This window comes from Anopheles arabiensis, chromosome 2, assembly GCF_016920715.1.
Source record: "Anopheles arabiensis isolate DONGOLA chromosome 2, AaraD3, whole genome shotgun sequence".
NCBI classification, from domain to species: Eukaryota; Metazoa; Arthropoda; class Insecta; order Diptera; family Culicidae; genus Anopheles; species Anopheles arabiensis.
Window position 1 is genome coordinate 65,391,033 of NC_053517.1, and position 22,650 is coordinate 65,413,682.

General features: G+C 43.3%; 5 protein-coding genes across 5 annotated transcripts; 2 read left to right on the forward strand and 3 right to left on the reverse strand.

Moving 5' to 3' along the window:
• The first annotated feature begins 924 nt into the window (after window positions 1-924).
• LOC120898071 (serine protease snake-like) lies at window positions 925-2,296 on the forward strand. Its single transcript, XM_040303409.1, has 4 exons — window positions 925-1,086; window positions 1,146-1,640; window positions 1,716-1,896; window positions 1,965-2,296. The coding sequence occupies exons 1-4, from the start codon at window positions 970-972 to the stop codon at window positions 1,982-1,984; spliced, it is 813 nt and encodes a 270-aa protein (XP_040159343.1). The 5' UTR covers window positions 925-969; the 3' UTR covers window positions 1,985-2,296.
• A 958-nt stretch (window positions 2,297-3,254) lies between these two features.
• Window positions 3,255-7,134, forward strand: LOC120898067 (transmembrane protease serine 9-like). Its single transcript, XM_040303406.1, has 8 exons — window positions 3,255-3,563; window positions 3,641-3,845; window positions 3,915-4,516; window positions 4,593-4,995; window positions 5,057-5,187; window positions 5,561-5,676; window positions 5,738-6,659; window positions 6,728-7,134. The coding sequence occupies exons 1-8, from the start codon at window positions 3,422-3,424 to the stop codon at window positions 7,039-7,041; spliced, it is 2,835 nt and encodes a 944-aa protein (XP_040159340.1). The 5' UTR covers window positions 3,255-3,421; the 3' UTR covers window positions 7,042-7,134.
• Window positions 7,135-7,242: 108 nt separating this feature from the next.
• LOC120898070 (palmitoyltransferase ZDHHC16) lies at window positions 7,243-9,082 on the reverse strand. The gene is made up of 6 exons (XM_040303408.1): window positions 8,905-9,082; window positions 8,647-8,794; window positions 8,387-8,578; window positions 8,197-8,314; window positions 7,926-8,134; window positions 7,243-7,844 (listed from the first exon to the last, which is right to left on the reverse strand). The coding sequence occupies exons 1-6, from the start codon at window positions 8,949-8,951 to the stop codon at window positions 7,416-7,418; spliced, it is 1,143 nt and encodes a 380-aa protein (XP_040159342.1). The 5' UTR covers window positions 8,952-9,082; the 3' UTR covers window positions 7,243-7,415.
• An 888-nt stretch (window positions 9,083-9,970) lies between these two features.
• On the reverse strand, window positions 9,971-11,868 carry LOC120898068 (serine protease easter-like). The gene is made up of 4 exons (XM_040303407.1): window positions 11,665-11,868; window positions 10,946-11,492; window positions 10,613-10,812; window positions 9,971-10,528 (listed from the first exon to the last, which is right to left on the reverse strand). The coding sequence occupies exons 1-4, from the start codon at window positions 11,729-11,731 to the stop codon at window positions 10,110-10,112; spliced, it is 1,233 nt and encodes a 410-aa protein (XP_040159341.1). The 5' UTR covers window positions 11,732-11,868; the 3' UTR covers window positions 9,971-10,109.
• A 1,652-nt stretch (window positions 11,869-13,520) lies between these two features.
• Window positions 13,521-20,735, reverse strand: LOC120898066 (lysine-specific demethylase lid). Its single transcript, XM_040303405.1, has 4 exons — window positions 19,469-20,735; window positions 17,409-19,217; window positions 16,444-17,334; window positions 13,521-16,361 (listed from the first exon to the last, which is right to left on the reverse strand). The coding sequence occupies exons 1-4, from the start codon at window positions 19,967-19,969 to the stop codon at window positions 14,913-14,915; spliced, it is 4,650 nt and encodes a 1,549-aa protein (XP_040159339.1). The 5' UTR covers window positions 19,970-20,735; the 3' UTR covers window positions 13,521-14,912.
• Window positions 20,736-22,650: the final 1,915 nt, after the last annotated feature.

Below are 22,650 nucleotides of genomic sequence, written 5' to 3' on the forward strand. Positions count from 1 at the left end.
TCATTTCGTTGTGTTTTTTTGTCTTTCACTTTGCTTGTACACCTCGTATATAGGCCTTTGTTTCGAAGGCCGACTCTAACTCGACTGCGGAGGACTTCGACTCCAGCTGATTCCGGATGACTCCGACCTCAACAACTCGGGCCGACTCCGGACGACTTCTAATAACTCCGAACGACTACTAACGACTCCGGACGACTCCGTATGACTCCGACTCCCAACGACTCCCAACAACTCTGGACGACTCCGGATAATGCTGGGAGAACCTACGTTCCGGAGTCGATTCCGAAATTATCCGAGTAGGATGCATTCTTCGTGTTACATGCATTCTTGATCTACTTGCTCATGAAGGCGAGAATTGCGATACCAAGAATTGATCAATGGATTACTTGAAGGTGTTCCGTATGGTTGTGATGCATATAATCCTAATATAACTGCACTTTTCTTGACCTGGAACCAATTATTTCACTTTTCATACAAATTATATGAAAAAGAGCCTCCCGCATAACGAGTTGCGGGAGGCTATTTTTCATTGGAACGGTTTAATCTCGTTATGAGGGGTTTCACTGTATTAGCTATACTATTTCGTTTAAACAAACAAAAAAAACTATCAATCTGATCATGTTACACATAGTTCAAATTAAAATCTGAATCCTACTTCATATCCTATTCGAATTACCCAAAACTATAAAATAACAGTGACTCATTTTTAAAGAAGTAAATTGTGGTGTAACTTTCATTAGATATGTTCATTTCAATAACTACATTTTTTATAAATAACAAAAATAAATCATATAAATCAGCGATGAATTTGTAAAGAAAATGTAAAATCCCCATACCAAGATCGAACGATCACACTGATAGAAACGGCACACAAACCCAACACTAACACTATTACGCACCAACGCAACAGGTTCTGCGTTCCATGTTGTTCAGCTCACTGCACATTAACAAGTGGATTGCGCTCCGGAGATGAAGTCGTTTGCGAAGATGCTGTTCCTGTCGTCAGTGTTGTGTGTTGCTTTGCATGTACAGGGAATCTTCAGCCAAGATAGAACATCCTCGCACAATCCACAAACATCACACATTGTGAGTGAACTTTCAGACGCGTTAAAACGAGTATTTTATCAGTCTTTTCTTTATTACAGGTACTGCTCGGATCGACTAGACCGGATGGAACACGTGAATTTCGCTGTGGAGGATCGTACATTGGCCAAAACATTGTGCTCGCCGGGGCACATTGTGTTACAGGGAAAAGTCAACCGGCCCTGGACAACGTACGTTTTGGCAGTGGCACGGATAACGTTATGCACTTTCGCATCGTTAATCACACGCTGCACTATCGCTACAAACCACAGTTCGAATATCACAACATGGCTGTCTACTATCTGGATGCGAGACCCGATCTCGTCAATGCAGGACGCTTCAAACCGGCTTGCATTCTGAAACCCCACATGAAGCAGGGCATTGTACAGATGGTTGGAGATAGCTCAAATGGTCGCGGATTGGCACTTCAGTCCACTTCGTTGGACGTTGTAGCCTCCGAGAAGTGTCACGAATACTATAATCCCATACCGAAGCTTCGCTTTGGTGTGTTGCTCTGCTGTTTCTGTGCAATGAACTCGGACACAACCGAATGCTCGGTGAGTGGTGCCGAAACTGTAACGCCCTAGCACATTGACCATTGATCTTTAATCGGCTATTGCATATTGTTTTAGAATATGCACAGTTCTCCTCTACAGCTGGTGATCAACCGAAATGGGAAAAGTGTTCCCTTCCTGATCGGTCACAAATCGATCGGTAAAGCTTGCGGTGTCAAAAGTCCCGCCGTATTCACGCGCTACGGCTCCTACTACGAGTGGTTGGAAACGATCACCGATCTACCGCTCGAGGCTACGGGTAATTAGTAGAAAAATTTCTTGTCATTTTTTTATTGATTTACAAAACGTGTTCTCGGCTACTTTCAGCTTGCTTTAGCCGCTACTGACAAAGAAGGATGAGTTTTAACAAACGCACCGTGTTGCCTTGTCTTGCGTGGTACACAATTAAGCTTTTAGACAAAAGTAGGGCCAGCCACGAAAACCTGTTCACAATTCGGGGTTTCTTTGACGGTGGACGGGATTCCCCCAACCTATTACTTCGGGTTTAGTTGTCAACCATTATGAGCTGTTTTTTCAGTGGCTTTCAAACACTTCACAAGCTTTTTTCACATAACTATTTAACTTACATGGAGTTTGCTACTACTAAACATGTATATTTATTCCAATAAAACAACTTTAAAATAAACACTTTAACTTAACTTGTAATTGTTTAATAATTATTTCAATTTATTTTTATTTGCTTGCGAGTGATTTTCACGTTAGGAAATACATCTCACACAATAAAATATATTCTACCTAACTTTTATCAGGTTTTGTTAATATTAGAATATGTTTTACAACTATACAATGAAGATGAAATAAATGAAGAAAAAATAAACAATAAAAAAAAATTCATTTAGAAAGACGGCTTAGTCGTACTGCTTACTAAAAAATCATTCCATACACATGTGAAACAACTATCAGCATTTTAACGAGGAGATTTAACGAACACACAGCACTTTTTGACCATCACCTCAGCGAGGCAACATTTAAGTACTAATTAAAATATTAGAATTTAAATGATCTCTCGTTAAGTCTTCGTGGCGGAAGGGTAATATATTTTCATAAACAAATTTACACAAATCCTTCTACCTTTTTTTCTATGTGTTTCTGTCTTTATTTTTTTAATTTTACAATCATGACTAAATTGACCGCTATTTTGCGCAGTTATTATATTGAAGAACTACGCACTTCTCTAATGTGAGTTAGCATGCTGCTCTTCGATGGAAGCGAGGATTACAAATCATAAATTGATGAAACAATCAGTTCATTGTAAGGTACGATTATGCATGTGTAATCGGGGAATAAAAATCAAAGTATATCCCCGTGACTTCATCTAGTAATTACAGCTGATTACAAAACATTTAAAACAATCGCTTGATCGTACGGGTGTGAATTTTTATAATTACATCTCTGCTCGTCGTAGTGTTTGTTACTTCTCGGGCTGCATCTAACACAAGACACAGCTTTACATTTTCTCAATTAAATCACGCACACGCTAACGGATACCGGTCGACAACAAAAGTCCCCCAAATGCATTGCCTTTTCATTATACGTCTTAAAGGTGCTATTGCTCCCCAACGATCTATCAACAGAGCGCGTCTTTAGTGTGCGTATTGAGCACATTTAAAACTTGCTCTCTACCATCCCAGGCGACTTTGATAGATCCAGTACCGCGTGAACTGCGAGATCGAGCAGGTGCTCCCGGCATAGGGCAGAAACCGGCTTCTTCTAAGCGAACCGGCGAGGCGAGCACTCTAGATAGGGAGAACCAAACAAAAAAAATGGCAAGAATAAAAGGATTCCCTTTTGTTTTATTTCTGAGCTGCTTATGCACCGTTCACAACCGGATTCAGCCCGCGGAACAAATCTTTCCAACCGACATTAACAAAGCGTTCATGCCAACTGTTCGTCAAACTCTCAACGGTGAGTAACATGATTTGTTTTACATCTGCACGATTAAACGGGGTATAATGCGGTGCTGCTTCTCCTGCGTGTCTTAGATTGTCATCTGCGTTATCACAAGTATGGGGATTACTATCTTATCTATCCGATCTATGGTGTGCCCGCTCGGCAAGGAGAATTCGCTCATATGGCTGCAATCGGCTGGAGACAGACTAACGGATCGATCAGTTTCGACTGCGGTGGATCCCTCATAACGCCTCGCCACGTTCTAACTGCAGCGCATTGCGCACTGAATGATGATGGGTGAGTAGCAGAACATCATTGTGCTCTCGGCTGCACGGCTAGTAATGCTTATGTTTCCTGCGGGAACAGTGTGGCCCCGCAAGTGGTACGCCTAGGGGTAATTGACATCACGGCCGGCTTGTACGATCCACAAAACCAGTTCGCCCAGGAGTACGGTATATCGAGCTTCAGGCGCCATCCAGAACATGAGTTTCGTGCCGAATATCACGACATCGGTCTCGTCACACTGGATCGCCCGGTAACATTGACGGATGCAGTAGTACCGGCATGCCTCTGGACGGGGGCGCAGGTTCCACTGCGCCGCTTAGAAGCGGTAGGTTTTGGTCAAACTAGTTTCGGCGGGGAGCGTACTCCAATTCTGCTGAAGGTGCAACTTTCCCCGGTCGATAACTCAGCCTGTGGCCGGTTTTATCCTCCCAGTCGCCGACGGCGCCAAGGGTTAATCGATCAGCAAATGTGCGCATCAGACGAAAGGATGGACACTTGTCACGGCGATTCGGGCGGCCCGTTACAGCTGAAACTGATGGCAAACAATCGCCTCATACCGTTCGTGGTGGGAATCACCTCTTTTGGAAGATTTTGCGGAACAGCTACGCCCGCAGTTTATACAAGAGTGTCCTCATACGTGGATTGGTTACAGACGGAAACAGGAGTATCGTTCGATGCTAAAGGTAAGGATACTACTTCGATGCTAGCGGTAGGATACTAGCAAGTTCTGAATGGACTACATACACTGCCTCCTTATAGCCTGTGCTGGAAGACACTTGAACATCCGCGAAATCGAGGAAGCCATGGTAGCTAATCGTATAGGTGGTAAGGTATTTGTTGAGCCAGAAAAAAGCTACATGGACCTGGAAACGGTAGCAAAGCATCGCGTTTACCTTGGATACAGCACTGCTAATGGACGGATACAGTGGAACTGTGGTGGTGTGCTTATCAATGAGAACTTCGTCCTAACGGTGGCTCATTGTGATCGATTCATTCTGAACAAAACGCCCGATTTCGTGAAAGTTGGCGATTTGGACATTTTTAACGATCATCCACATTCCCAAGTCATCAAAATCGAACGATTTATTAAGCATCCTGACTACCGAGGTGGCAGTACAATTGATAACGATATCGCCCTCGTTAAGCTGCAGCGTAACGTTAGGTAAGTGTTTTACGAAAAAAAGAAATGCATTTTAGCATTGATTGATTTCATTTCTGTTAAGGTTGGAGCCAAATGTGGTGCCAGCATGTATTCTGAACTCTGAAACGGTTACACTTCCATTCTACGAAATGGCTGGATTGGGTCCTTACAACATGAACAACTTCGTCATGGAGAACGAAGCGTTATCCAACAGTAAAGTATTACATGTCCTACTTATTGTTTTATGTACAGAACATTTCTTTTTTTGAATCGCCACTTAAAAGTAAAACTGGTTAATCTATTAAAAGGAAGCTTCTTGCCAACTCTAACCCCCATAACATGCATTTCAAAAAATCAATGGTAATTCGAATGTAACTTCGTCCTCATTGAACGTACAACTGGCAGAATATATCTAAAATTTTACGGATTGATTATAAGCTGGTTTGTGAGGTTGAGGCTAGATTAACTCTTTAAATATTACTTTTATAAGCATTTTAAGGATATGTCTCAACAAGATCAATTCGATGATTGATCGAATTGCATAAACATGATTCGATAATTAGATTAAATCATTTTTAAATCACAGATAATACGCTAGTATTAACGAGAATGAGAGCTGACAGTAACTCTTGCAGCTGGCAGAATAGCAACAAGATCATGTGCACTAAAAACAACCAATCCTTAGTTCCTGGAACATGTCGAGTAAGTAGAAATTAAGTTACAAATTATGTTTATAAAAAATAATTATTTTAATTTTACTCAGATTGAGCATGGAGGACCATTGGAAAGGGAGATCTGGCATCATGATAGGTACTACTCCTACGTGTTCGGTTTGACCGTTGCTGGTGACGACTGCGGCTTTGGTTCGGAGGCGAGTTACGTTAAAATTGCTTCCCATATCAAATGGATAGAGGAAACAGTGCTGGGTAATAGTGTAAAAAGACGGCAAGTGCGATCGGCCAGACCCAAACGGCAAATTGTCTTCCCGGACTCGGGAGAATCGTTCTACTCCTATACAGTAAGTCAATCTTGTCAGCTGCAAGACGGACGAACAGGTTCCTGCACACCGTACCGATCCTGTCCGAAAGAATCGGTGGGTACAACCATTTCTATCTGTCAACATGGGCTAGAACCGATTATTTGTTGCCCTACCACACCCACTAACACATTATCCCGACCAACGCGGCTATCTGCCACCGGATCGCGACCAACGAATCCATCTTCCTCGTCCGGCTACAAGCTGAACAACTGTGTTTCCTACTGGAAGCAGTATAAACGTACTCCGACGGAAGAGTTCGAGCACATTCCTTCAGAAGGAAGACCAGTTGGACGGGAAGAGTATCCCCATATTGCCGCCATCGGCTATGCGCAACAGAATGTATGGCCTTGCACAGGAGTTTTAGTAAGTGATCAATACGTGCTCACCGCTGCGAGTTGCATTGCATCCGCACGTGGTTTGAAATCAATAGGACTGGGATTTGGAATACAAAGCTCCAACGTGCAAGAAATAGATGAGATCATCATTCATCCATCCTACGGGAAAGGATTAAATGACGCCAATAATGTGGCTTTGGTGCGGATGATGAATCGTGTGCAATTTTCCTCTAACGTCTTACCCGCTTGTCTATGGCCCAAGAGTGATAAGATTCCATTGAAACTATATGCTATTGGCAGTGGCACTGGAGGTAAGTGAGACAAAATGTTCTTTGAAACAGAATATAATGCTATTGTTAATATTATCTTTCATTCGTAGGTCTGAGATATGTCTATCCCAGAAGTGCCATGTACAATTCAGACTGCCGTTCCCTTCCCGGGGGCGACAATTCCATTACAGACGATGAAAATGTGTGCATAGAAAACTACTATGCCACCGACACGGTGTGTGCGGATTTACCTGGCAATCCCGTCGAGGGAATTGTCGATCAGAGCGGTATACGTATACCGTTGGTCGTAGGTACAACGTCCCGTACCATTGGATGTTTAACTTCCTCCAAAGCACAGACAGTATCAGTCTTATCGCGAATCGCAAATCACATGAACTGGATAAAAGGTGTCGTTGAGCGTTAGGTTAAATTCTTGCTATAAATTAATGGAAATTGAAGAACGATAAAATAGCAACAATAAAAATACTAACGATTATTAAATAACATATTTAAAGCATGCCAATGTGATCCAATGATTTTGTATGCATGCCTTGCCTCTTTTCACAATGAAACTAAACATTTAAACAAACATATAAATGACTGCACTAAAGCATAGAGAGGAAAATGTTGTTACCTTCACAAATTTCATGAATGTTTCATTAAACTTTTATTTTCGTTGAATAGTTGGTAACTTAGGGCTAGAACTGAGAATGTCTGTCGAAGGATTATTCATGACTAGTTTGCTACACAGCAGTTTGAAAATGTCGCTTTTCCTTAACGTTCGCGTTTGTCTTAACTCTAAGGCCATTCGTCAGCATTATCAGACGCGATTTCGTACGTTAACCATGTCAGTCCATTACCTTCTGGCTTATGAGAGGACGGTAGAAGTACGTGCCGCCACCAAGTACGTTTGCGAGTAATTCCAAGAAATATTCTCCAATTCTGCCTCGAACCGAAATCGTACGGATTTCGATACACTTTGTTCATTGCTGCTAGCCGCTTGGTTTCGGATTTGTTTATGTGCGCTTCGATGCTGGTTTCACCTCGCGTAATTAGCGTACTGTGCCAGGCGGTGAGCGAACCAAGAGCGAACAAGGTGGCCACATTGATAAGAGCCATAAACAGTATTGCACCGTGAATAGTTTCCGTTCGATCGTTTGGATGAGGTATGGGCAGATCGTGCTCAGCAGGAGCCATCCCGTCATGTTCGTAGTCATTCATTTCCGTCTAAAATGGGATAAAGTAAAAAGGGAAACCGGAGTTTAGTCGTTTGATTGCATTTGAACTGTTTCCTGCTTTTGCATTTACCACGGGTATAATATGACCGGAAAGGTTGAATCGCACAGGATGTCCTTGCAACGGCTCCATCTCTTTCCAGCCCGCCTCATCGAGGAACAACACACCATAGCCCAACTCAAACCCAAAAGATATTATAAACAGTGTACCAATTGTCGTGTACAACATGTACAGGAAGAAATATCTATGATTGTGGTAACCAACACAATTATTGAGCCAGGCTAAAATATATATACAGGTTAATTAGCAAACGCGTCAAAACGACCCACACGTTGAAACTTACGACAATGGTGGTCCATTTTTAGCACGCACCGGTTACACACGGAACAGTGATGTGTTCGAGGAGGTTTTGGGGCAATACACTTTTTGCATATACTCACTGCTTCCGCTATCAGTTCTTTCTGTAAGATTTTAACAAAACCATGCATTCAGTATACATACAACTGGTTATGGAGGTCTTTGAATTGCTTTACCTCCGGTGGATAGCCTGGCGATACAGACGCAGCTTTATAGAAGTTGTACACCACGTTTAATAACAACCAATGTCCTACTATCATTAAGAACACGGTCATATACCGATTTCTGTTCCACCAGTAGGGCAATCCGATCCAGTAGCATATCGTAACTACCGCAGTTGTTAAACATATTACAGCAAATACAAAAAACTAGAGGAAAAAAAGGGCAAACGATTAGCACAACTCATACTATATGCGATGTCAAACGTGCATATTACCGGTCCTAGAAGATGGGTAAAATTGTCAACGAACCAAAATATTGGTTCCATGCAAACATCCGAAGCGTACGATTGGTTCATGTGATGATTGTAGGTTAGTGAGCGAATGCATTGTTTGCCGTACTGCCACCGAAATCGAATTGTTTGGCTAAAAGCAACAAAAAAATACCATTAATCTCAGCACATACTCAGCAACAGCTTCCGAAAACAAATCGGTACACGAATGATCAATGAAATGTATGCATTCGCTCCATTTACCTGATGGTCTTTGGAAGCTCTCGAACACGCCATTGGATACGACTCATTATGCACAATCAAAGTACGTACGGTATCATCACAATTTACTTTTCTTATTACTTTATGAATCCCATGAGCTGCAGAGAACACGGGCGGTGAAAAGATTGGGGTGAATTTGTTGATGTTTTGGAACCGCGCACGGGAGGGAGGCTGTCACTTTCAATTGACGCGTGCGCTAAACCAAGGTGTATATAGTTCTTACAATAGCCGAATGTGCAGCCATCCTGCACGTCGGATTCTGGGGGTTCGACAGCCTTGCCAAAGGATTGTTTGCTACGAACATAGTTCCGCGAAGACACCAGAAAAACAGTTGGTAAGCAAACAATTGAAAAGGAGTTTCTTTATGCCCTTGCCGATTCATCAGGAAAATAGAAATCGAGAAAGTTTTGCCGGTTCAACCAAGTGCGTCCAATATAAAACGCTGGTCAATAGCAAACGGATTGTTTATCGAAGGATGTATCATAATTGGTAGCAACTAACGGACAACTGCATCCAGGAACTGTTGCCGCCCATATCAAAGCGAAATAATCACTGTAAGGTAGCATATTCATATTTGTGTATTATCTGGTTTACCATATTTTACAGTATATAAGTTAGTATTATATTTTACATCAACGCAACGTTATGATAGCATTGTGTCTGGCAGTAGGAGATGCTAAGAAACAAGAAGTGTTACACACTCTCGCAACTACCACATCAAAGGACAAAACTTGGTTGAAATTGGCCCAACTGGGTCAGTGAAGTTGTGCGTAGCATTTGTATAATTAACTATTCACACAAACTGCACTCACATTTACTAATTGTCCGCATTCGCTGTTCCATAGTTTAGCATAGCATTATTTGAATACTATGCAATCGAGAGCGACACAGAGGATTTCCCAATTAGCATCAACGTGCAATTAGACCTCACGCTTTCACTGTAGTTGCGATTTCACACCTCACTGTAATTCACAATTTTCTCAGCTTCATTACCCTATGATTTCCCTATGCTCCAGCCAACAACAATCCAGACATTATCCACAACGGGTATTGTAAAATTTAAATTTCATATCTTTATTGCTATTTTACATTGATTGCCAGTTGCCTATCGTTATCGTATTTAGTTACTATCATCGACACAGATAAACCCCAAAAAGTAGTGCTTGACGCAACCAGACGACCCAATTTTATGGCTTCATATTAGCCACTATCCAGTTCATGTAGCTCGTCACACGGGTGTAAATGCCGGGCACGCTTTCCTTTCCGCAGGACCGCACTCCTGCCGATACGATTCCGAACTGCACAAACTTTGCCCCAGCCACATCCACGCTAAACCCTAGCGGGCCACCCGAATCACCCTGGCAGGAATCGACCAGCCCCTCGCCCGCCGCACACATCTGCCACTCGTCCGCCAGCGTAACGTAGAGGAAGTTTTCGTTCATCTTTTGCTGACACTCCGGTACTGGCACATGGTTAACGATGGCTTGCAGCAGCAGGTCTGACAACGATTGCTGTTCCGTCGTACCCCAGCCGGTGATGATGTACTTTGGCAATACCTTTCGCCTTACGTCTTCATTAACCGGCAAGCAAATTGGTTTAACGGAATCTGCCGGTCGTGCGAGATGCGGGGAAAAAATAGTTGAACGTTATTTGACTGTCGATCGGCAAGGGCATCACTACACGTTCTTACCCGAGAACTCAACTTCCTGTGCCATCCTTAGCAGGGCAATGTCGTGCCGGAACTTGATCGGGCGATTGTAGTCTTTGTGCACGATCATGGACTCGATGTCGACATCGACTGCCGGATCTGCACAATCCTTTTCACCATCACTGTACACGTGACAGTCAATCTGCTGGCGTTTGTCATGCTCACCTAGTCGCACTTTCACCCTGCAATGAAACAATTCAAACGTTATATGCGCGCGTTACGACTATTAATGCAATGCTTTTGTACTAGCTATATGTTGGAGCCCTTTTAGGAGCGATGGTAACGTAACTCGATGGTCGAAGCATTCATACTCACAATCGGATGCTGCTCGATGTCCGGACACAATGTGCCGCAGTCAGTACATAACGATTATTTATCAGCGATCCACCACATCGGTCCGACAGCACACCGTTCGATTCGTACCGCAGCAACACCATCCACGGATACTCAAACACGCGCGTCGTATTACCGTGCGCTATCCGGTTGACCGTGATGGTGCCGCAGTTTCTCGTTGGCAGCAGATTCCAGTTGAGCGTGGCGCCAGCGTCCGGCTCGACGCCAGTCACCATCACTGGCCCGGCATTGGTTTTGACCGGTGCGACAACGGTACTCGGAGCGACGGTAGTAGTGGTGGTCGTTGTTGTCGTTGTAGTTGTTGTGGGAGCGGGTACGACCTCTAACGGTTGGCAACAGACGCTGCGGGGCACATCGGGCAGACTGCAGGCCGCTCGGTTGATGTAGTTCTGAATGCCTCGCGAAGGTGGCGTCGGTGAGATAATGATGGAGTAAATATTCCGGCACCGTTCAATGGACACGCAGAATCCGTCTGACATGGTCGGTGTTTTGCATTCGGGATCTTCCTCTGTAAGCGTGAGCACGAATCCCCGGAGAGACAAGGTCAAGGAACAAATTAAACAAACACGTATACATCGATGGCTTAGCTTATTAACCCATTTTTAGTGATCGGTAGTGGAGCTTCGAAGGAGAGCGGAATATCAGGGGAAAACAGCACAGTTATTACAAATCAAACTCACGTGATAACACTCCACTAGAGGATGTAATCAGCAGCAATGCTGCCAAAATCCTTCGAACGCCCATCATTGCACTGCTATATGTATGTGGGAAGATATCGTCCTTTTTGCCAGTGTTGTAGTAGTTAATATTTATATTGCAGCCTAAAAACAGCGCAGATCGATTTATGGACGACTCTCCGACGCAGGCAGAGGTCTAAAAATGACTGATCAATTCGTAGATGCTCCAATCGGCAAGATCCCAGCACAAGATCATCATCTTTCGTAAAGCAGGCGAGAAGCTAAGATGTTGTTGATCACACTCACACTACCACTCCAGTATTACGGTGAGAGAAGGAATAGGTGGAAACAACACTCGGAGGAGCATTGTTTAATTCAGCTTTTTTTATTTTTATTATGCTATGTTAATGAAATCATCACGATTGTATGAAAATCCGAACAGTGGTAGAATGTTGAACCGGTTACAAATTTCACACTTGCAAGATAGTTTTTTTTTCAACCAAACTAATTGCTTACGATTAATTTTTATCTGCTAATGACGCAAGCATATTTTGCGGGTATGAATATTTTACATTTCTTTTCGATGCTATCTTTTATATCGAATCATCACGGGTAAACTAATCGCAACTCCGCCCATAGTGCGGTACGTTTCTGCGAAGACAAATACACACACATACACTCACACACATATGCATAAACGGGGCACCCTCTCTATCAGTTATCAAGGAACTTCAAGAGATGAGTTGACCCCTATAAACTTGATCCGGTCAGCCCGTTTTGACTTACACACCCAATGGCTACGGTTCGTCCCTGGTGTATGTCAATGCCGTCAGTACACTCGCTGGAGGGATAGTTATTGATGCTCCACGGAGTCGTACGGCGGTTTGATTCACGAAGCCGTTGTGCCAAAGTGTATGTATTCGATCCGTAACCGATCCGAAAAAAAAACAGTGCTATACTGTAGTCAGCAGGAATTTCTCGCTTTACGGGGATTCCCGTTTGGGACCTTCCGTAAGCGTAAGCTTTGGGCTTTGCACAGGACCGGTTCTGTGCATGGTAGTTTAACCGTAGCCGCGTCCCATTTGCGGATAAATCCTTTTGGTGATTTAATTAATCCATTTTATTTTAAATCGAAATAGCCAGAAACCGAAATGTGTGAGAAAACGTGTTCGTTTACCGCGTACGTAAATTGCGTAACATTACTATCCCAAGGCATGTTGCACGTTTGATAGAAATCTACGTTTCTGATCTTGTGTCATCATAAGGAGGAAAATCCAAACAATGAATGAAACAAATAAACAAACAAGCAAACAAACTCCCCACACAATGCACTCGTTCCATTTATAGAATTGATATTCCGGAAAAGCTTAATTACGCGCAATGGTGTACGGAAGCATTGGGATATTCATTAATGAAGAAGGCAGACATTTAATAGTTCCTCAGAAGAATACCTACTTCAAATTTACGAAGAAGAAAATTAAAACCGGTTTTGTATTTACAGCTACCAAACTGTACAACTAAGATCAATGTTTGGAGGCTCGTTCAGTACCAGACATGCACATATGCTGCACACCCCAGATAGTGCAGAGAAGACTCCTTTCCTTGCACTATTGCAAGCAACATCTGAATGCTCTATCTTTTATTACTGACAACTGTGGACAAATTTATAAATTAAAAGGGTGCAGTTAGGATTTAATATTCTTTACTTGATGCATAATCGACACAATAGAAGCCGATCAGCTTAAGTTCGACTGAACTGTTATTGACTAAAGAGATATGAATGCAAATTGAAAATATACCTGTGTTCATATACAAATGGCATTTGTGATACATTCGGAAAGAAAAATAACACAATATTCTATAGCTAGCCTTGATTGTTTATTACTAGAACGAAACAGGGCTATATAATTAATTTTTATTAGATGATTTCAAATTGCTGCAAGCTTTTCACAGAGCAGCCACTCACAAATAATTCTAACCCTGCGGTCTGGTCCAAAAGTGCTTAAAGGTGCGTGAGTGTGGTTTGGTGGATGCGCAGAATTATCTACGTAAGATTAGTTTCTTTTCATGCTTGCTAATTATTCCTGCAGGACCTTAATTAAGCCTTATTAAGCCTTATTATAGAGATCTACACCACCCCATTTCCCCATGAAGCTGGATTGAAACGCAGTACCGTAGCATAGCAAACGAAACTTGAAAAGGAAATACTTATTAAATCTATCCATGTGTTGTCTACTTCGATCGCAAATTGCACAAACGTGACATATGCTGCTGGTTTGAACCGTTTGTGTATGTTACAATTAAAAATAAGCATATGGAGAGCATGCTGTTGACAACACCCCAAACAAGAGAGGAATCTTGCAAGCCATAAACACGTCAATGTAATGCAGAACGTTCAACTAACGCATTGCATTTAGGAGCTTAAAAAAGGTACGCGCATTGCATCTTTCTTCCGAATGCAGCGGGCAAGACCTGGTTGCATTCTTGCAACAATGGCAACGGCGAACGGCCATATCATCAGCAGCAGTAGCAGTAGTGTAGTAGTAGTAGTAGTAATAGTAGTGCTAATCGTCATAGTTGCCAGTTCAACATGCGCATCCTTGTTTTAAATACATTGCCAGCACAATGTCAATCACTGGCATTTGTCCTTCTATTTCCCAAACACTATTGGCATGCTTTTGCTTCAATGTAAGAACAAAAACGTATATCAAAATATCGTAAGGATGCGATGATGGTCTACGATTCCTAACGTTTATTCCCTTTGTCCTACTGCTACTTTCTCATTTCTAACACTTCTACTACAAACATCTTCTGCGAAAAGGCTATACAAGCAGAAGTAAAATACACTTATTGCAAGCATTCGTCCACTAATTCTGCTTTTTTCTCAAAGGATTTTTTTTTTGTGTTATGAACTCTAGTCCAGTTGAGAAAATCTGTTTCCAAAACTTACTAACTAACAAAAAAGCTAGTGTCTAATAATTTAACCGAAACAATTCATTTTCGGACCTTACTACCTCTTCCTTAATTTGTTCATTCTCTTCGACCTCATCAAAACGGAGGATAAGAATCATCAGGTGGGCCGTTTTATACCTTTTTACACCTTTTTGTTTAGGTTTTTTTGTCACTTCAACACACAAATATGCGCTGAAGTAAATATACTCAAATTCACTTATTTCAGTCACTCGTTAACTCTCAATAACTCCACCTCATTTGTTTCCGTATCCCTCGACGATGGATCGCTGTCTGTGTCATCATAAGCTTGTTAGATTGCTCTGTGGGTTGTGTTCTTGTCGCTGCCGGTCGTGCGGTGGATAAGAAGCGTTCGTAGAGGTACTAACGCCGTTGGCACCGTTGGCATGACTTTTGCCATTTGCAGACACCACTGCCAACGGTTGACTAGTGCTCTCGGGACAGATGGTTTTAGTTGCACCGGTCACGGCCCCTTCTCCACCAGGGACTTTAGAGCTGTGCCGCATCTCCCTTTCCTCTTCATCGAGGTGCTCCACATCGTCTAGCGGTTCCTCTTTTATTCTAGCGCTTGTGCATGCCGGTAACAACGCACTTGGTTTCCGTTCCTTTTCGTCCGGCGGTTTGCAACCATGGCACCCATTCCGTCCCGGCGGTCCAAGACAGGCAGCTTCTTCCTCATCCTCGTCCTCATCTTCTGCTTTAACCTCATCTGCCGCCTCTTCGTCGTCTAGCTCGTCTTCCGCTTCGTCGTGTTCGCCAAATTTAAAGGAAAAATCGTCAAAACTGCTTCCTCCTTCAGCTGTTGTCCTTTCACTTGCTCCTTCCTTCTCGGGAAGAAAATCATCCTCGCTTAAAGTTTTCATTTGCAACAATTGTTCCATAGATGACAAACTACTACTATTACTGTGCTGCTGATGATTCTGCTCCTGTTTTACCTTGCTGTGCCTTTCATGATGCCGGCAATGATGATGATGCTGCTTATGCCGATACTTCCGTAACACGTTCGCTTTGGCCACCATCTCGTAGCACTTGGCGCAATGATAAACCACATCGCAACCACTGTTACAATTCAAACGATTTTCCTGCTGCTGCTTCATATTGTCGTAGCGTCCGAGCATGTTTTTATCGCTGCTGGTTCCCATGCCACCATCCGACTCGTTCCAGTCCAATAGCAGCTTAGCTCGCAGCAATCTCTTATCCTGTTCGGCGATGCTACTGTCCTCCTTTATTTTTTTCATGATTGTTTCCATTCCACTACCAGGTATTACCGGATCGTCCAGATTGGAGATTGAACCATTTCTTTTTCGCTTCTGCGACGATGCAGGCAGAGACGATTTATTGCGCCACTCGTCGCCACTAGCCCCGATGAAACCCATTGAGTTGAACAGTAGCATCTGACCACCATTTCGATTGTAGCAGCCACCGCCCGCAGTTGTTGTACCGAAAATTGTTTCACACAGCAGCTTGCTTTCCACCTCTACTGGCAGCAGCTTGGCGCGGTTGGCCAGATTTTGGAGTGTGTGGAAAAAGTTATAATTTTTGCTACTTTCTAGCGTTTCGATCGCATGTAACCATTCCTTCGATTTATGCAACGCGTCTTTCAGCTGACCGGCCAATGGCAAGAACTCCTCGATATTTTGCGCACGCTCTAGAAGACTATCAATTTCGCTGATCTTATGCTGCGTTTCCGTTTTGAAGCATTGGTTAGCAGATTGCTCCCAATCCACAATCTAACAAGAAATTCAGTAACGAGAAGTAATAGTCATTGGTTAACTGCAAAACATGCAAAAATATTTAATTTCATAAACTTACCTGCAACATAATACCGTGCAACTGTGACAGTTCCTTCTCTAATACTGTGTGCGGTAGTATTCGCATTCCTTCATTGATGAGCTTTTTAATTTCCTCCAGCGACAAGCGATCGACCGTATTTTCACGTAATGTTCGCACCTCTCGATACCATTTGTACTGCGTAAGTCGATCCCGCAACTCCGCAATTTGCGGCAACTCAATGCATAGCGCATTTCCTTCTTCGATGAGCTGATTCAGCTGCTGCACATTCGTATCCTTAAAGCGCAATTTCAATGCCTTATCTGCCTGGCGCAGCCATTCTTGCCCGATGCGCTGCAGCTCTCGTACACTGTCACCCTCTCGAATTACACATCGGAGATTGTTGATTTCGTTGATGAACAACTCCAGCTCATCCATCGACAGCTTGTATTTGGCACACTCTAAAGAATTTCGCGTGCGCGTTCGTATTTTATTAATATCAAGCTGCTGAATAACCGTAATGCACTTCTGGGCCTCCAATATTGACAGATTTAAACGCTCCAGAATAACGCTGTTGGGGAACTTTTGACTTTCGGCTTCATGCGCTATGCTTTGCAATTCCTCGAGTGTAATGCTACTCGCAACCGATGGATCAAGAACGTCGCGCACACGGAACAACCATTTCTCAAACGATTCTGCCTTTACCTTCAACTTTTGCACCATCAACGGCAACTCGTCCAGTGTGTACCGATACTTGAGGGTGTGGTTTTCCGGGGGGCATTCGCACAGCTCAGCAAAATGGCGCAGACAAGCCAGGTTCTTGGTGCATTTACAATTCACCGCCGAAAGGAAGCAGGTAGTTTTGCAAATCTCGCATTGTCTAGCGTCGTCCGTCAGCAGCTCAAATGCCTCCCGTTCAGCATTCGATACACCCTATCAAAATACACAAATAGTGAAAAAAGGAATTAAATCTCAGAAACCACTACAGAAACCTTCCAGTAACTTACCCATTCTAGAAGATTTTTTCGTAGTTTCTTCTCGGTGTCAACCATCTCTGCCATATCGATATAGCATGCTGTTGCAATACCCAAATTCAGCCTGTCTGGTTCCAGTGCCATCTTGCAAACGAGCTCATCATGAGAAAATACGCAGTACCGCCGCAACTTTGAATAGTGGTTGACGCACTCTCTGCCCATCTTCATCCAATCAGCCGGCGCAAAATTGACTGCCTCGGCGAAGTTGTATCCTTGGTTAAAGCCGGCGTGATACGCACGCGGGAATGTTACGACAAATTCGCCCGCGTGCTGATCCGTCCGGTAAACAGGGACGTTGGCGTTCATCAGAATGTTGGGATTCATAATTGTAACCAGCTGGTGCAGCAAATCCGGCTGCGAATGGAACAACTCCGGGGCAGCCGATTTCATCGCTAGCTCAAAATCTTCTGCTCGGCTGCCGGGCACACCGTACCATGTTTTCGGTTCTCCCCAGTGCAAATAGTTAATGGAGTAACTCCAGTGGTCCTCATTATGCCAACAGAACGTGGCAAAGCACATTCCAACATACATCCATGGTACCTTCATGCCGCTGATATCAGCATTAATGTGTCCAAGGATTGATTCGTCAAGCACGGGCAAATTATTGAGGTTCCAGCTTGACTCTGCATACTCCTGATCAGTGGACGAAAGAGACGACGACTTGGTAGGAAAGCCACTGCCATGGTCCATCGTGTGCAAGTCGGCCCCATACTCTACCGTCACGTCTTCGTCAATAGATGATACGATGCGCCAAAATTCCCTCTCCACCAGCTCGGTCGGTACGAGATGAACCGGCATGTTAAAGTAGTTCGATTTGAATTGATCAGCCATCTCGCCGAACTGCTGCAGCGTGTACTCACGTTGTGCCTGCTCAAACCCAAACGCTTCCACCGGTTTTGAGTGTTCCTCCACGATGCACTTGGGACAGCGCCAGTCTCCCTTCGGAATGTCTTGTAGTGGCGGCATTAGACAGAACGTGTGATACGAAGCATCGCATCCGTCGCACAGTAGCATAGATTCTTCGACATCACCTCGATTGCACATATGACAAATGTACTTTGCCATCGGATCGTAACCGTGCGTTCCACCGACTCCAACTTTTTCCTCCTTCGACGCACCGCCGTTGGTTGTCGCTTGGTCTCGGGCGGCGGCCGCTAATTTACTCGCAAACTCAAGCATGCTTCTGTGTCGCAACTCTTTCTTGCTCGGAGACATCTCGTCGGATGAACCACGTACACTTCCACCGGCACTGCTTCCGGTGGTCGATGAGGGTTTGCTGTTGTTCTGTTGCTGGGCAAACCGCTGGGAGCGACGAGCTGCCGTCATCGGAGGTTGAACCTGTTGACGTGACTCAATACAGTGCGGCTCATACTCGCAGTCTTCGGATGGCTCTGGGTCAATGTTTGCCAAATCCACCACCTTGCCCGAGCGATACACATCAAACGGATACAGCAATCGGTCGTAGTGAGTTCGCAGATTTGATCCAACGCTCTTGCCTTGCTGGTAGCCCATACGACATGCTACTTTGGACCATTTACGCTCCTTTGTAACCAGTTCCAGGCCTCCTTCTTGATTAACGATCTTATGTAGGGTGTACAGATCTAGCGGCTTTCTTTCCACCATCGGTATCTTGAGAGTTGTCCCTTGCAACTCGCAAAACTTGGCAATCTGATCGAGAAAGTTAAGTTTAATGCGTGTTTCCGCTTCCAGTTCGTTCAACCGCTGAATGCGTGGCGTAAATGTCAGCTTTTCTACATCCACAGTGAAGGGAGGCTGCCAGGACTGCAAGGTGCACCATCGATCGCAGGATAAAAACAGAGTAAAATCGATACAAAAGAAGAAACATTATTTTTAGTCGTATTCTTACACGGTTATCAGTTTCTAAGCAACCAAACAGCCACCCATCAAGAAGGTACGTAAGCATGCATTTTATTTTACTTTTCAAAAACAACGTGGCGAACTTTTTTATAGATTTAATAATGGATGAACAATAAGAAAGAAAAAAAACAAGCTCCTATATTGAATATACTCACGCTCGGTGGACGAATTTTGCAAATTCCGAACTTTTCTGCGGTCGGACGAATTTTGTTGATATACACGAGGGGATTTTTAAAATCTTCCTCCGACGGCTCGAAAACAGGAGCTTCCGGCGGAACATTGAATTGAAAATCATCGCACTTGTCCAGCGATATATGTGGTCGGTGCGGATTATTGTGATGGTTCATCGGTTGCTGAGGCTGCTGCTGGTCTAGACAATCCGCATCCACACTCGCCACTCTGATATCGGTAGCGGAAATAGTTCGACATGGAATATTGTCAGCACTCAGGCTGGAAGAGGATTGTGGGTGTCTGCTGCTGCCTCCATTCATGGTCCCAGCGGAGGCACCACTGTTCCCCGCTGTGCCTGTCATCGATGCCCCGGCGGGCCCATAGTTGCTGCTACCATTGGCGTAATTATCACTGCCACTGCCACTACTGCTACTACCACTACTGCCACTCCCGTTCGTCAAAGAGTTTTTGGACTTACTTTTCATCGTTCTTGGTTACTACCATAGCTTTCAGTGCCAACAGAACAACCGGACTCAAAGATGGTGTAATGCAATTGATTTGCTTTACCACTCAACTTGGATTATGCGAAGCAAGGTAGACTTTTCTTCAACCAAGGACACCATACGTACACATTTTTGGGTTTTCTCTCGCGTTTTTCCTCCCTACCGTTTCACTTATCGTCCTCCCTAGCGGCCCAAGCAATTACTTCACGGGCGAACATTACACATCGGTAACATATTTGATTGCAATTGTTGAGGCGGAAGTGAATGATGAAAAAAGGGCCTGCTGGATAATTCACTTTTGTTTGCACTTGGCGTGAATGGCTAGCTCACATCGGTAGCCGATTGGACTCAGCACCAACGGAGAACCAATTGGCGATTGCCGATAATGTCTGGCCGACAGTTTTTCACTGCGAACGAGGAAAAATGAGTCGCACGCGACTAATTTACCAGATTTTACTCTAATCTTTTACAACCAATCACGAAAACTTCACCGACTTTAATAACACACTACGAGATGCGAATTTTCACACGAATAACTGTCTGGGGTGGCAACATGAACGTATTTCGGTGCCTTTGCCTTTTTCGACGGCAGAGTGGCGTACGTGCAATTTGTTCGACGGTTCACCGTTCGGAGATTGGCTTTTTTGCTGCAATCACTGGCCAGAAGTTTCGTCAGGAAGAACGCACTGCTAGTTCGATGAAAGAAAATCGAGGTCATTTTCGACGAAAGTCCATTCGTCGACACGATACGGAATTGTAGCATCGATTTGTATGAACACAAGGTTGCCTCACCTAAAACAAGATGACAATTAACGTCTAACGCCATTTCATGTTATTGACGTCTGAGGAACTTCCTGAAACGATTGGAACATTGCTCCAAATTGTTTTTCCATATCTGCTCGATTAGTACTCGATACGCCTGAAATTGTAAATTTGTGTGTGAGCGTTTCTACATACACCGAGAATGCAGCTGAGAAAATAACTGACAGCGTGCTTTGACAGCGACTGACAGCATTTTCGGTGAGAGAAATCTCCTCAGCATGCAAATAACGATGGAGCTGAGAAAAATTGAATTGGCAGTTTATAGCGATCGATCAATTATAGCTTGCATTTTTGCCGTCTAATAATCGTAGATATATTATTAAAAAGTAAAAGAAGCTTTTTTGACTTCTTTTTAGCGTTTAAAATGGATTTTTTCAACATCATTTTAAAAGTCTCATCTCGGCGCTTTTCAGAGCTTCTATACACACCAGCGTGAGAAACCGGTTGTCAATTCTCTCACAGCCATCTCTCACCTGCAGTCTCGGTGTATGTAGAAACGCTCTGTGATCAAGTGTATTGAAAGCGCTAAGATTTGGTGAGTTCGTAAATTTGACTTTCTTCTATCGATGCACGACGACGTCGAGCTCATTTTACATTCGTAGCTTTGATTTTTTTTGAAAATCAAAAACAAATTTTGTGTGACGTTATTTTATCAAAAATCGATATTATTTAAGTATAAAATGGCTACATGATAACATCAATAACGACAGAAAACATCATTTTCCAGCGAATCTAGACGAAAACAACGAAAAAGCCGCATCACAGTTGATTTTAAAGGCCTTTTTTCTAAATTTCCTTAAACTGGTGCAGTTTAAGGAAAGTTTAAGGCTCCAGTTTAAGGGAATTTGCTCGAATTCCCGATTATTGGTGCTCGAAAATGTCAATTGGGACATGTAATTAATTACAGTAGAACCTCGATTATCTGGGGGCGGATAAACCGACGGGTGGCTTAACCGTGCGCATACATGTGACAGCTGTTCTAGCGTAAGGCGAACTTTTGGAGCGATAGTCAAGTGGGCAATCAGTTTCTTGTGCAGCTCTGTAGTGTCTAGTGATATTTTCGAAATTCATTTTTGTTCATAAACAGTTGTAAAACCTATAGTTATTGATTAAAATAATATTCTACTAACGATTAATCGATTGATTCAAAACGAATTAATCGTAATTTTTAATTTAAATTTTAATTTATAATTTTTATATGCGTTTGACATTTCTTGGACCATTATCCGTGCAAATCGATTAACCGCCAACCGTCCGGTCCCGAGCTGCCCGGATAATCGACGCTCTACTGTATTCACGACGTTGGATTTGAAATCGAATTTTCTCCGAACGAATTTACTGTTACGTCACGTAAATTGTAGCATGCTGTACATGATTCTGAACAAATGATTTTTTTGTGCAGCACCACAGATTAAGCTTAAACGACTGGAAAATTAAATGTATTCAAACAAATCGGAAGCTAAGAAGTTTCACTGGTTTGATTCATAGATCCCAAGCGCCACAGATTAAGCTTAAACGACTGGAAAATCGAATGTCCATAGAAAAAAACGAAAGTCCCCTCTAGCTTATTGGTTTACACAATAAACGACTTATTACCTCTCATCATTATATTGCTGTCCTTTTCTTGCAATGTGTTTCGACAAGTTTCATCTAATCATGACCTATATAGCCTTCTAACTTTCCGAGCAAAAATCCGGTCGTGTGGTCACAGATACATGGGTATCAACACCATCGACCATTATTCAAATCTCACTTGCCTCAGTGCTGGTGATTTACATTGGAGTTTAGTATTTAAACAATCGTATCGCCGTTCTAGTTCTAGCGATGCATAACTTCAAAGC

Coding starts and splice junctions, on each gene's coding strand:
- LOC120898067 (XM_040303406.1), top strand. CDS start 3,422: ATGGCAAGAATAAAAGGATTCCCTTTTGTTTTATTTCTGAGCTGCTTA. Junction 3,564..3,640: donor TGTTCGTCAAACTCTCAACG/GTGAGTAACATG, acceptor TGCGTGTCTTAG/ATTGTCATCTGCGTTATCAC. Junction 5,677..5,737: donor TAGTTCCTGGAACATGTCGA/GTAAGTAGAAAT, acceptor AATTTTACTCAG/ATTGAGCATGGAGGACCATT.
- LOC120898066 (XM_040303405.1), bottom strand. CDS start 19,969: ATGAAAAGTAAGTCCAAAAACTCTTTGACGAACGGGAGTGGCAGTAGT. Junction 19,218..19,468: donor GCAAAATTCGTCCACCGAGC/GTGAGTATATTC, acceptor TGCACCTTGCAG/TCCTGGCAGCCTCCCTTCAC. Junction 16,362..16,443: donor TGCACGGTATTATGTTGCAG/GTAAGTTTATGA, acceptor ATTTCTTGTTAG/ATTGTGGATTGGGAGCAATC.
- LOC120898071 (XM_040303409.1), top strand. CDS start 970: ATGAAGTCGTTTGCGAAGATGCTGTTCCTGTCGTCAGTGTTGTGTGTT. Junction 1,641..1,715: donor CGGACACAACCGAATGCTCG/GTGAGTGGTGCC, acceptor ATATTGTTTTAG/AATATGCACAGTTCTCCTCT. Junction 1,897..1,964: donor TCTACCGCTCGAGGCTACGG/GTAATTAGTAGA, acceptor GGCTACTTTCAG/CTTGCTTTAGCCGCTACTGA.
- LOC120898070 (XM_040303408.1), bottom strand. CDS start 8,951: ATGAGTCGTATCCAATGGCGTGTTCGAGAGCTTCCAAAGACCATCAG. Junction 8,795..8,904: donor GAGCTTCCAAAGACCATCAG/GTAAATGGAGCG, acceptor TGTTGCTTTTAG/CCAAACAATTCGATTTCGGT. Junction 8,579..8,646: donor TTACCCATCTTCTAGGACCG/GTAATATGCACG, acceptor TTTTTCCTCTAG/TTTTTTGTATTTGCTGTAAT.
- LOC120898068 (XM_040303407.1), bottom strand. CDS start 11,731: ATGATGGGCGTTCGAAGGATTTTGGCAGCATTGCTGCTGATTACATCC. Junction 11,493..11,664: donor CTCTAGTGGAGTGTTATCAC/GTGAGTTTGATT, acceptor TCACGCTTACAG/AGGAAGATCCCGAATGCAAA. Junction 10,813..10,945: donor ACATCGAGCAGCATCCGATT/GTGAGTATGAAT, acceptor GTTTCATTGCAG/GGTGAAAGTGCGACTAGGTG.